Consider the following 14,405-nt stretch of genomic DNA (forward strand, 5'->3'; position numbering starts at 1 on the left):
CTACCAACATTTGTGTATATTTATTTATTTATTATCATCGCCAATCAATTTATGTAAAGGAGGAAAACGTTGGTCGCGTGGTACCGTGTTAGTTGCTGCTGTGGTGATATGAATGACTAAAGCCGAATTTTCAAAAATTGATTACAGGGTTGTTAGTTTAACATTGTCAGTGATGACTTATAGCCCATAAGTACGACTGTGACATTAAAATTAATTCGATGCACTGCTGCTGCAGAGAGCAAAACCTGTGAAATTCAAGGATGTAGTACAAGTTTGGTGACTCACCGGCAATTTCACTGTGACACCAAATGAGTTTTAGCTCGGGACGGACTGACTCTTATAATCATTGACAATGGCCTTCTTTTTATTAAAAAAATGCTAATATTTGACAATACTATATACTCTCAGTCTTTCTGATGCATGATGATGGTTATCTATACCGTTTTCTAAAAACATAACATATTAAATCATTCATTCTAACTGAACTGATCTTGTACAACAGTTGATCAAATAAATGTCCGTTAAATACTGTTCATACTGGGCATGATATTGTTGACTTGAGTACATAGCTTCGGTGATCCTTCGACTTTGATATCCACTTTCACAATTCATCAGTTTTAATTTATCATTTTATTTGCACAATTTGAATGTTGACTTGCCAAATTCCAAAACAGATTGACGCGCCTTAACATGAATATTGCAGAACAATTTCTACATGAGCACGGACTTAATCAATTAAAAATTCAAAACATGGAAATAAATCTACAACGGACTTTATTTTAATACTTATTGGACTTTTTAAATTTATTGAGTCTAAGTTAGCCAATAATTGCTCATATTGTATTAATTTGGAAGAAATGGATTCTGCATGTCAAAATTCTACACATGACCATTTTTTGTGGAGTATTTTCTTTATAAATTCTTATCTATTTTATTTTATTTTTATAAATCGCAAGTATCTCTTCTGTAACTACAAAACATAATTTTCCTGTCCCTTAAGAAAAAACACAATTTTCCGAGCCGGGTTAAGGACAAAAAAGATGGCAATACTTCTCCTCAAGAGTTTTAACACGGATGTATTTTTAGGGTTAAAATCGATTTTCGTAACCGAAAGAGCCATGGTCTTTAGATATATCAATATTTATTTGGTTTGATTACTTTTTTTATGACTAATTTTGACTATGGACCCCTCTAATTTATCTTCTACTTTATTTATTTAAAACTCATATTCCTAGTTTATAAATATATATCAAAATAAAATAGTCTCCGAAATTTTAAACATTAGTCAATGAGATACATTTGTTAACTAAATGTTGATGTGACACGCAAAGTACTTAACTAGCATCTATGAAAGTCTCCGCCTCATAGAAGAGCAATGATAATGGAATCAAATTGATTCGTGTCTCTTCTTTCTCTCTCACACACACAAATAACCGCCTCTCCCCTATATCTTCTTATCTACCTATTGCCCTTATTCACTCCTCTTTCTGTCGTACATATCTGCCAACAAAAATTAGGTTAAACTAATAGGATCAAACAATTTATTTTAGATTTAAGCATACTTTTGGTCTCATTAAATACACTTAATGACGAGTTTCCAATTTCTTCTCTTGAAACTCTAGTCTCACAACATATTGAATTCTTAAGTTTATAAAAAAAAATTAAAATTTATTTCATATCTCAGTTTGTTTGTGAAATCGTATTTTCATAATTATGAAAATAGAAGAACTAATGTCATTAAACCTATTTTTTAAAACGAAATATCATTTATATTACAATTGTTTTACAAGATATGATTATGTGAAACTTTTAAATGAAAATAAAAATATTCTCAGTGAAATTTTATAGTGAAAAAGAATATATAAAAGAGGGACCAAGGATAATTATGGTCTTTTGCTTGGTGGGAAGGACATGGTGAGAAGGAAAGAATTTGGACAGACAATATAATAATGTATGGATCTTTCTCATTTCCCTCCCATTTTAGTAGGCATAATAAAAGAAAGGTGAATAATGGTAGGGATGATAAAAGAAAGGTAAATAATCACAAAAAAAGAAGAAGGGAAATGGTACCTGCAGCACTTCTTTCCTATAGTATCCCTTTTTTTTCCCTTTATTCTTAGGGTATGTTATTATCCATGTTTGTTCAACACTAATTTGTTAGATGGAAAATGTTTGGTGAACAACAAAACACCTCAATGACACCATAAAAACAAAAAGAAATAGACAGAGTGATATAGGGGAAAAATGTAAAGTTTGAATGAATGCATAAAAGTTAGAAATGTTTAAATATAAGAGTTTCTATTTTTCTGAAAGAAAATATAAGAGTCGTATTTTGAAATGATACAACAAGCAATTTTTTTAGAGGAAGGAAATTTGTTTTCCTAATTTTCCAAGAATTGCCGCATTCTTTACAAATAAATTGTAGAATAGTATATTTTGCTTCAATCTCTTATTATAATCTTTAGACCAGTAATTAAACACCCTTTCATAATTTCACAATTTACTTCTATCATCCATCCATAATAGCATTGACAACAATAATCACTCAAATACTTTTCTATTTCATACGAGATCTATTTTCAAATTGATGATATCCACATATATATTTTACTCAATAAAAGAGTCGTGGTTGAAACAAAAGTGTTAAAATTGCCGTTACTAACACTACTCATTAATTAATAAAATTAGGTAATATATTAAATTTGTCTTTTTTTTTTGTATAGATATTAATCCCAAATTGTCCTTTAATTAAGGCTAAGGTTAACAACTAATACTAAGAAAAATATTAAATTAATTAAGAGCATTTTTATAATAAAATAAACAATTCATCAAGTAATTTAAAAATAATATTTTTCCAGAAAAATTAAAAGCAAATTTGTAGTTAAAAAACATAATATTTTTCAAATACGAGTAGTATGTTTAAACACACGCTCCAACTTATCAAATATTTACGTAACTTTTTATCATGTAAATACACTTATAAGAGTAAAAAAACAAAAAAAGACCAAACTCATAGTATATTTTTTTTAAAGATAAAATTATAGTATTTAACTTCATTGATTGTATATATTTTCATGACGGTAGAAATGCACAACAACCATTTGTTTGGTCCTCGCAAAAAAAAAAACATGTTTGATTTTATAGTTCAAACTTCAAATAACTTATGTTTGACCGTAATTATTCTTTAAATAATGACTGTTTATTTAATTACAATAAATTTTCCAGACCAATTTTTAATTATATACACCGTTTGAACACAAAATAAAATAGTTTAACAGCATTAAATTTTGACAATTTGACTTTGACCATTTTCCAATTTACTCATGAAACAGTATCTCATAGACAAATATGATCACAATGTTCTGCATCACCCCATGTGACATGCTTCAAGAAATTATAGCATAACTCTTCCAAATTGTAAGCTGAGAAAACTTAAAAAAAGGGAAAAGATGAACAAACAATAAACAATTTACATTATATCTGATCTAAGTAAAAATTTCAAATGAAAAAAAAAAACTATGGATCTGTCTAATCTAATTCCATTATCAAACAGTTGTAGGTTCAATACAAAGCTTTGGAGTTTGAACTTGAATCTGTTGAACCTGTAAACTTCTCAATGGAGCCAAACTTGAACCTGATCTTCTTTTCCAAAGACTATTCTCACTTTTGTTTCCTTCTTCCAACTTATTCACCCTCTTGATCACAGGTAAAGGAGGATCCATTTCATCAATTTTTATACCAACAACAACATTCTCATTCCTAATACACCTTTCAATATTTTTGGGCACCTTCACAATATTAGTACTATTACCTACCACCCTTTGCTTGGTTTTAGTGGTGGTAGAAGTAGTTGAGGGGGTGCTAATAAGATTCTTACTAGAAAAAAGTTTTTTGAGTTTGGAATATTTCACAACTGGTGAAATAATTGAGGGGGTGTTACTTTTGTTGTTGAAACTGAGCAACTTGTATTGTGAAGTTGGAAATCCAGCAATTTTGTTGTTTCTTTTGACTTGACCCATGCAACCTATTTTTGGTGATAAAGGGTCATTGCAAGAAGAAGATGGATTGATTCTACACCTTGGAAGATTCACATCTTTGATGGAGGGTCTTGAGCATAACATTGGAAGGAATGTGTTTTTGTGACGGTTGTTGTAAAATTGGTGATGGTTTTCAAATTTTTGATTGCCCATGTTTCTTATAAATTTTTGAAAAGAAATAATTTTTAGGACCAAAATTGAGAAAGAGAGAGAGGGTTGAGAATGGTGTTGGATTTTTTTTTTCCTTTTAAAGGAGGAGAAGAGTGAAGAACAAAGTGAGAGTGAGAGAATGGAAGGACAAGAATATAAGAAAGTGTCAGAGAGAGAAATGACTAGGTCGTTCTCCTTTTGGTTTTGGGCGTTGTTTTTGTGTTGTGTTGCTCTTTCAATCTGAGAGTTTGAGGTTATCAAATATGTACTACAAGTCTAGCTAGCTTATGTGTTGTTTTGTGATTGTGACCTTTTATTTTAATGAAATGATTCTTGGATGAAGTCTTGTGTGTTAAAGGGTTTATAAGATAAGATTCTTACAAATTCATAAAATGAAAAATGATAGAAGAAAATATATTAATTAATATACTTCCGTCGATCATATTTATAAATAAAAAAATTATTTTTTATATTCATTGAATACATAATGTATTTGGTCTATAATATAGACCAAATATATTAAATATTCAATGAATGTAAAAAATAATTTTTTGTTTATAAATATGATCGGATGGAGTATATATTTGGATGTTCGAAAAACACAACATTTTTTTTATTAATTTGAGTAAAAAAGAAATAATAAATAAGAAGAAAAAAAAAGGAAATGCAAACGATTGTCGATAAATTTTAATAAAAAATTGTGTATTTAATATATTAGAAATTAAAATATTTAATTTAAAAAATAATAATTTTGTACTTGAAAAAAAGGATAATTTTTTAATAGCATGGAGCATTCGTTAGAAAGACAAAAAAAATTAGGCTAAAAAATTATGATTCCAAAGAAGGAGTATCGTGGAAGAAAAAGTGTACACATGCAACAAGATTTCAAATAGAGAGGAGTGACGAAGGACCACTATGGGGAGTGTGGAATGGATTGATTTAATTTGGAATTATTCATTGATGAGATCAGAGAGCAGGTTTTGTCTTTCTGATTGAGTATTAACCACTTCACTACAAAATTTTATGTCTGGAAAATGAGAAGGACTAGTAATGGGTACAGCTAAGCTAGCCTATTATAGCATCTTCTTCTATATATGTGCTTACTTGTTTGTGACTCTTGTGGGATCTGAGTTGAGTGGATCTAATCTAATGGTAGTAAAGTACTCATAACTGTAGGGGTAAAGTAAAATCATTGGATGGGTAAGACCTACCCTTCATTGTCCCCTCTTTTAACACTATGTTTTGGCGTGAAAATGGTTAGAAGAAAATATAGTGTATTTAGGGTTGGGAATAGGCCAGGTCGGCTTACAGGGGCTTATGGCCTGGCCTGTTTAAGTTTGGCCTGGCCTGTTTATTAAAAAGGTTAGGCTTTGGCTTTTTAAAAAGCCTATTTAAGTAAATAGGTCAGACTTAGACTATCAAAAAAGCCTATGAAGTCTAATAGGTCGGCCTCTTTATGCATGTTAGGCTTCATAGTGGACTTTTTAAATAGGCTTTAAAGCTTTATAGTGAAATAAGCTTTTAAGGCCTTATAGTAGTGATAGACAAGTCTTACACTGAAATAGGCTTTGAGGCCTATTAAGCCTATTTAAAAGTAGATAAAATGGAATGTTTAGTGACTTTAATAGTAAGGAGGCCTGTAAATAGGCTTTCAGGCCAGGCCAGACTTTTAAATAGGTCAGGTCAGGCCAAAAAAATAGGCCTATGAAAGGCTATAGGCCTGCAAATTTTTTCGTAGGCCAGGCTCAGGCCTATCAAAGTCTGGCCTGGCCTGGCCTATTCCCAACCCTAAGTGTATTTCTAAGTTATTTAAACGAAGACGAAAAATGTTTGTTTATAAGGCAAAAAATATGGCTAAGATATAACATAAATACTAAATAATTTAAATTTATTCATTCTCGAAAGAGGATTCAATTTTTGACCCAAAACCACATATCTAAATCGTTTTTCTCATTTGCTTTTATTTAAATAAATGATTTTTCATCTATTTTTTTTAGTGAATTCTTCGTCTTAGTGCAACATTGTTTTGTTTGTCGCCTTTGTACGACATTGTTTGTCTTTTTTGTCTTGTTCATATGTTTGTTTAGTTCATATTGTCATTAGCTTCGATGCAGTGCAGATCCAATCAATAACTTTGACGTCGTCAATATTGCAAATCCAAAGAAATGACTATTTCAGAGACTTGAATACAATCATATTTGTAAGTTTACGTACATTGTTGTTACATGCTATTAACATAGATATTGTAAGTTTTGTTCGCATATGAATCATTTTTGTTTTTAGCGAATTTATATTGTATCAATGTACTCAATTAAAAAATGTTTGTTTATAAGGAAAAAAAATATGCTTAAATACTAAATAATTAAAATCTATTCATTCTCTAAAGATGATGGTTTAGGGTCAATTTTTAACCCCAAATCACCCCTCTAAATCGTTTTTCTCATTCCTTTTTATTTAAATAAATGATTTTCACATTTATTTAGTTTTTACTCAAGTGAATTCGTCGTCTTAGTGTAACCTTGTTTTGTTCCTCGTCTTTGTGGGACGTTGTATGTCTTTTCCGTCTAACTTAGGTGTTTGTTTTGTTCAAATTGTCATAACAGCTTCGATGCAGTGCAAATCAAATCAATAACTTTGATGTCGTCATATTGTAGATCCGAATACATGACTATTCCAAAGACTTGAATACGGTCATATTTGTTGGCTTACATGCATTGTCGTTTTATGACATGGATGTTGTGAGTTTGTTCGCATATTCATTTATTTTTGTTTTTAGCAAATTTATATTGTATCAATACACTCCATCAATTTGAATGAATAAATATCGTTCATTTTTAGTCAATTTTTATTATTCATACGCCTAAAAAATAATTTGAATTTTGTTTTTTACAAAAGAAAAAACAATTTGAATTAATTAAGCTTTTTATTTCTTCATTTTATGATTTAAACAACTTACAATGCACATTTCTCCAAGTAAAGTGCAAAAACCTAGAATGAACGAATTTTATTTATTTCTTGCACTTTACTTGGAGTATTATATATCCCACACTTTTTTCTTTATCCGACCTATTAACTTGAAAGAAAAACTTGTTATGTGCACTGATTATATATGTGAATATAAATAACTAAAAAAAACTAGACAATAGAGGCCCAAAATGTGATTTCGGTGGTGTTGGGGGATCATTTTACCATGCTCGTCATTTTTGCATCTTTGGTGGAAAAAGGAAAAAGCCTTTAAGAGGAATTTTGTTGATTTGGCATACAACTTCATGGCTTATTTGGAAGACAAGGAACACTCAAATTTTCAACTGAAAGGATACCAAAGTAGAAGAGGAGGTGAATTCCATTAAAAAGCTATCATGAGAATGGGTTCTTAAGAAATAAGTCAACTACGCTGTGTATTTATTATGAATGATTCAAGTTTCCTCTAGATTATACTTTGAGGTAATTTGTTTTTCTTTTGGTTGGTCGTTGAGTTGATTCTCTTTTGAGAATGGTGAATACTACTTGCACTTCATCATATTCTTAAGAACCTCTTCTGCCTATCTCTTCTTTTTAGTAATAAGTTTGCTATTAAAAGTAAATTTACGAGTCTCACATATTTTTACTAGCAAGTTAAAATGAACACAAACTTTAAAAATGAAAATAAAAAATATTTTTCACAAAGTAACTAATCCTAAATTGCTTGAATTTCGTATATATATGACCAATTGACCATCAATAATAGTGTAAGATGATTCAATAGTGGACTGTTTTTATCTGTCTTTGTAATATGTTAAGTTTGTCACAAGAATTAGAAACATGCTAAGTACTTACTAGTTACTAGGAGCAATAGAACTCGTTATTGTAGCTATGGATATAGTTGAATATCATGATGATTGAATATGATTATGATGTATGAAATGTAGATGTAGGTTCAAACTTCAAATTAATTAATGTAGTTTGAGGTTGAAGAGTCAAACTGTGGTGATCTAGTTCCCGTGTTTTGCGGAGTTGGCCCACCATGTCAAAGACATCTTCACACCATTAATCCGACTTGGTCTATCCTACATATGCCACGCAATAGAGTGTAATGAGAGCTGCTTCTTCGTCTTGTTGCTACTAATTAATATGATTAACTATGTGGTCAGCGCAACATTAATTAACTTAAACTTCTCATTCAAAATGGGAGTATATAATCTAATTTAATTTAATCCATGCTTCCCAACATGGTCGACATGCATGGTGGTGATTGGAGGGCAGTCTTTCCTAACGGTTATTGGAGGTTAGTCCTTTTGCTAAGTTTCATTTCACATTTCATATAGTTAAGAAAAATTGATAATATAATCGGAAATGTTAACTAGTGCCTCGTTAAGGACCTGAAATGGTAATTTTTTATAAAAATTTGTGTAATTAATGCATTGGAAATTGAAAACTTTGACATAGCATGCTTAAAAAGTGCACCAGAGACACTCGTTAACAAGACCCTAATATAATTATGGGTCATGCTAACTTGTGTTCTAAGACATATGTTAAGTAACCTATTTGTCTCGTGAGCATAACTCAGTTGATAGGACAATGCATTATTATATGCAGGGGCCGGGTTCGAACACCCCACTAATTCACCTTATAAGATGAATTCTAACCATCAGACTATCTGAAAAAGAAAAAAAAACCTATTTTAATGCAAATATGTGCACGAAAAACATTGAAAAGTGGAGTTTGAATTTGAGCTTCAACATATGCAATGTATATCTATATTATTTTTTTCCGTTATATATATATATATATCGTTAGATTTCACTTAAAAAAAAAATATCGTTAGATTTGTGCTTGCAAGACTATTAGGGTGCGTTTGATAGTCAGGATAGGGAGACAAAATATGATACATTAATCATATCCTATTTAAATTTCATGTTTGATGCACCTAAGGAATATGATAAAATAAACCATTTTCCTATCATATCCTAAGTTTCCTTTGTAATTTCTATCCTGAGTATAGGCTAGGTTAGAAATTATCATGATAGGATTATAAGATCATTCCTTATTTATTTTATTTTTTTACAAGAGATCATTCATTATTTATTATCTTGATATTCTGCCATTTTTAATTCTTAGGTATATTGTAAAATAATTTTTTAAATTACATTTACGTTTTTATTTGTAATTATTTATGTTTTTTTCGCAAAGTTATTGATACTGCTATAAATAATCACTTTGTTTCTTTTTAGATGTCATTTGAAATTATACTCTCAAATTATGAAAATAGATTTTTGAGAATTTTATTATACCCTTATTTGAATCTATCAATAAATTTTTAGTTTTCTTACATATTTTCTTTTTAATAAATTTGATTCTCATATTTACTTTTAAAACAAACAATTACCACACACTCTGTTTTTTTCAATAAATCCATTTTATTTTTTTTGCATATATTTTGTCTCTCCAATAAAATTGAAAGGTCCTATCTCTTCCCCACACAAAAATTTGTCAATTAACAAAATAAAATAAAATTTATTCCAACTTAACAATAATCAAATTTTAACTCAATTTTTCATTTAAGAAATATTTAATACTAGATTCGATAAAATTGTATTAGGTCATTATACATTAAAGTAAAAGAAAATATATATTTGGGGAACCGATCACGTGGAAAGAAAATCAATTAGGAACGTCGGTTGATTCATTTGTTTGAGGCCGACACGCCATCAATGTCTGCATGTGGAAGGCACGTGTTCACCCTTTTATTTTATCTTATGGCTCATCTTTAATTGGCTGTATCAACTAATTAATTAATGTAAGCAAACTTTTTATGCTAAAAAGAAAGCAAGCAAACTTTTAATTTTACATGTTCACAATGAATTTTATATTCATTGTGATTTTATTTGTAATTAGAGATATCCAATTCACATCTTTTTAATAACTAAATCATACTCCTATTCTTTTTCAACGGTAAATGATATTCATTAAAATATAAAGATTAATGCAATAAAATTTGACAATTTGTGTCGGAATATTTCTCCTTCAAGGATAAAAGTCAATATAAACTATCCAAATAACTTACATTGATACATAAATCATAAGTCAATATGTGTTTCTAGTTGAAACCTTACTCTTATCGATCGAGACAATATCTTTCACATATGGTCTTTGGCTAAGAGAAAAGAGAATCTAAAGTCTTTAAAACCATCATGTAAGTTACAAATCATTTATGTAGTTTGTGTTGATTCAAAACAACTATAGGTGGTTTTATAAATGATCGATTCAATCACATATTCGAAAGTCATTAAAATGTTTGATAGGAGGTTGATATTGACGACGACATCACACATTAACATTCTTTTGCAACGGAACCTCCACCAAATCAAGCGCGTTTGAGGCTTTCTAAAAATCATGTCAATAAACAACTTGAAACACTATACTACCTTCATCCTTGAATATAAGACTCTTTTGTCAAAATCACGGAAATTAAGAAAGTTCATAAATAGTATACTAGTAGTAATTAACAAGACACAACCAAGAGAAATGATACTATCTACGTTCCTTTTTATTTGTCACATTTTGACATTTTACACAAACCAAGACAATCAATAAATGCTGCTACTTTTGATACAATAATTTTTATTTTTACTATAATAACCTTATTTATTTAATATCTCATTACATATATTTCTCTCTCCGCAATAATAAATAAGAGTAATATTAGTAAAATAACATTTAATGTTGCATTGAACTATGTAAAGTGATACTTAAATAGGAATAAAAAATTCTTTAAAAGAGACACTTAAAATGGAATGGAGGGAGTAATGAGTTTCTAAAGTACACTTTTTAAAATTTAAAATAGTAAATGTTTATAAAAATATGTTAGTAATTGAAATGATTAACCTTGTAAATTTAAATGTTAGTAAGCACTTCATTTCAAAATATTGAACAATCTCTTTTATAGACGATAAAATATTTGTTTCGTTATCAAGTGTAGTATTGTCTCTTAGTTCATATAAATAAAATGGCAGTTAAAAACTGATGAATGTAGTCTAAATTTTAGACCATATAGTATATCAACTTTTAAACTAATACATCCTTATGCTTATATTTCATCGTTAGTGGAAAAAAAATAGTGTTTTACACTGCAAATAGAGAAAGGATATTTGTACAATAATTTTGGTATAATTTTTGTACAACTTTTTCTCTCATACTCACATTATATTTTTATTCTCTCTCTTCTTTTTCTTTCTCCAATGTTTTTGACCAATAAAAAAAGAGAACAACAAAGTTGTCTCAAAGGTTGTACTAAAATAGTTGTCAAAATATCACTACACTGAAATAATATGAGACAAACAATAAGTATCACAACTATCTAGAGTATATACTTTTTTTAAACAAGCCACCAAATTTCTCTTTCTCTCTGCAAGTCACTTTCAATTTAGTCCATAACTTTATTAATTTTTTCAACTGGTCTCTATCTTTATTAAAAAAAAATCAATTAGGTCATTGTCTTTATATTTTTGTCATGTGACGAGAGATATAATTGATAAATTTTTGACAAAAACAATGACTAATTTAAAATATTAATAGATTTAATGATTAATTTGAGAGTGACTTATAAAGACATAGACGAATTGGTGATTTACTCATATATTTTTTTAAATGAAAAATATTATTAGTTAGTTAATAAATTACTATTTACCAACACTATTTGGTGGTTTACTCATATATCTTTCGAGTTTGAACTCAAAAGTCAAAACCTCCAACTTTTTATCTCCAAGCTCAAACGTTACAAACAACATATCTAATCACTAGGCCATGCCATTTTGCTCCCTCGGTAATATTTTGCTTTGTGTTATCAAGACAAATAACTTCGAAGAGAAGTTGCTTTTGGAACCATGTTTCTCTAAAATCATAACCACGCTTCGGGAACTGAGAAAATTGAGAGTGTTGAAACCTGAAAGTGTAAGTAATACGTATTTGGTTTTCTGTTGGAAACATCTTCAAATCACATGAGTATAATTTCTAAAATTTATAAAAACATTTTCTATTTTATTTTAATTTATGTTAATTTTATTTGATAATCAGATGTAAGATATTCTTAATGTGAACCATTGTTTTCATTCTCTAAAATTATTTAAAATGTCAAAATTATATTTAGAAATGCATCACAGTCCACCAAAACTCCTGCATACGTAAGGAGGTTTTCAGGATTTGAACATGTGACCTCTCAATCACATGACAACAATTTTACCGTTGCGTCAAAGCTTTCCCTTGTTCACTTCAAGAGTCTCTTATCAAATTAAAATTTTAAATAAAGATTATAATTTTTTATTTTTTTTACAAAATAAACAGAGTAGTGAAATCGAATAGAAAAATACCTGAGTAAAAAGTTTAAAATAAGTTAAAAGAGAAACGACTTGAAAAAAAAGAAGTTTAACATAAGTTAAAAATGTGTGGTCCGTTAATTCTAATTATTGAGGACAAGAAGTAAGATTTTTTTTTTCCTTAAAAAAAAAAAAGAAGTAAATTTTTTTCCCAAACTCATTTTCTTCTCCTTCATTCACCAAAGAGGGGTGATTTTGATTTAGGGTTAACTTTTGATCCAAAATCACCCCTCTAACTCATTTTCCTCTTTTCCTTTTATTGAAATAAGTGATTTTTACATCTATTTCGTTTTTTATTTTGTGATTTTGTCGTTTTCGTGCGACCTTGTTTGTTTTCTTGTGTTTCTTTCAGGTATTTGATCGGTTCAGATTGTTAGATTAGCTTTGATCCAGTGCAGATCCAATCAATGACTTTGACGTCATCCACGTTGCAGATCCGGAGGCATGGTTATTCCGGAGATTTGAATATAGTCATATGTGTTGGCATTTGTACTTTGCCGTTTTATGCTATTAACATGGATATTGTGAGTCTGTTCACATATTCATCCTTTTTGTTTTTAACGAATTTGCACCATATCGATGTACTCTATCAATTTGAATGAATGAATATCATTTGTTTTTGTCAAAAAAAAAAACTTATAAAGAAACGACTCCAAAAAATAATTCACAATATTTGATTGAGTTAAGTGGTAAAGTATATCAGGCATGCACAGACAGAAAAATGAAAGTAAACCTATTTGTAAACTAAATAATAAAAAGCAAATGTCTTCAAAGAAGAGGCATGCATATCTCCAAATGTCATATTCGATTTGCTATTCTACACGTAGTACTTCATAGCTTTACTATTCAAAAGGGTCCAATTGTTTGATCCTTTAGCATTGGAAGAATCTTAGCTGCACGTTGGTCAGACAAGTCAGAGTTCATTTGTCCCTGAACAAGATCCTAAAACAAGAGAAATTGGATATGTTTTTGGTTGACTTATTTGAACTTATCTCCTACTAACATAAATTTTGCGAGATTGTTTGAATTAAAAAATGATTTAACTTAATTTTATCTTTTTATAAAGAAATAGCTTATAGATGAGAACTTATCAGTTTGTGTTATACACCGCAAATAAGTTGTTTATTCAAAGAGGGCCCTAACCTTGGTGTTTTTTATTTGAGAAACTCAGCAATCATTTTCAGTTTGCCCATAACTGTGCTTTACAAAGAAGGCGGCAACAAGGTTAGGCTTCATGCATACATCGTATAATATAATACTTCCAATTGCATTATTAAAGGGAATAAAATTATTACATAAACACAAGAGCAACAGACAAAGCAATGGTGCTATCCAGCGTTGTCGTAGAATATGATGCACAAGCAATTTCTTGATATGGTGGTCAATATTTCTAATCAAAGATCCCATAAGTTCAAAAATGGAAATAAACCACTAGATTTGGATATGCAATCATGTCTCAACTCTGAAGTATTTTATGTATTCTAGTTTCAAATTGTTGTGCTCGAGAATGACAGATATATTGGTTCGAGATTAGGTTAGATATGGTTGGTGCAAGAAGCATGCACCTGTAGGGGGAGGGTAATCTTGGTCTGGTTTCAAATCTGACTGTTTGATTTCCATGTTTCCTAGCCCTTCCAGTTGTTTGAACCCATGACATAATTTACAAAACATGCAATGAAACACCAAACCGCGGACACCGTGGTAATTTAACTACCTTACCAGTGGTAAGACATAGTAAAACTGCACATGATTAGTTAAAGTGATATCCCTCTTCAAATATCACATTTCTTGATCGATTATTAACAGTATAGTATACAAGGTTAACTGAACTAAACTAGATTTGCCTCTTCGCATTCTTTTCCATCCA

General features: G+C 29.6%; 1 protein-coding gene across 1 annotated transcript; it reads right to left on the reverse strand.

The window, feature by feature from the left end:
• Positions 1–3,360: 3,360 nt before the first annotated feature.
• Positions 3,361–4,464, reverse strand: LOC11413109 (uncharacterized). Its single transcript, XM_003601080.4, has one exon. It carries the CDS (start codon positions 4,188–4,190, stop codon positions 3,546–3,548), a length of 645 nt encoding a protein of 214 aa, XP_003601128.1. The 5' UTR covers positions 4,191–4,464; the 3' UTR covers positions 3,361–3,545.
• Between the last annotated feature and the right edge of the window lie 9,941 nt (positions 4,465–14,405).

This window comes from Medicago truncatula, chromosome 3 (assembly GCF_003473485.1).
Source record: "Medicago truncatula cultivar Jemalong A17 chromosome 3, MtrunA17r5.0-ANR, whole genome shotgun sequence".
Classification (NCBI taxonomy): domain Eukaryota; kingdom Viridiplantae; phylum Streptophyta; class Magnoliopsida; order Fabales; family Fabaceae; genus Medicago; species Medicago truncatula.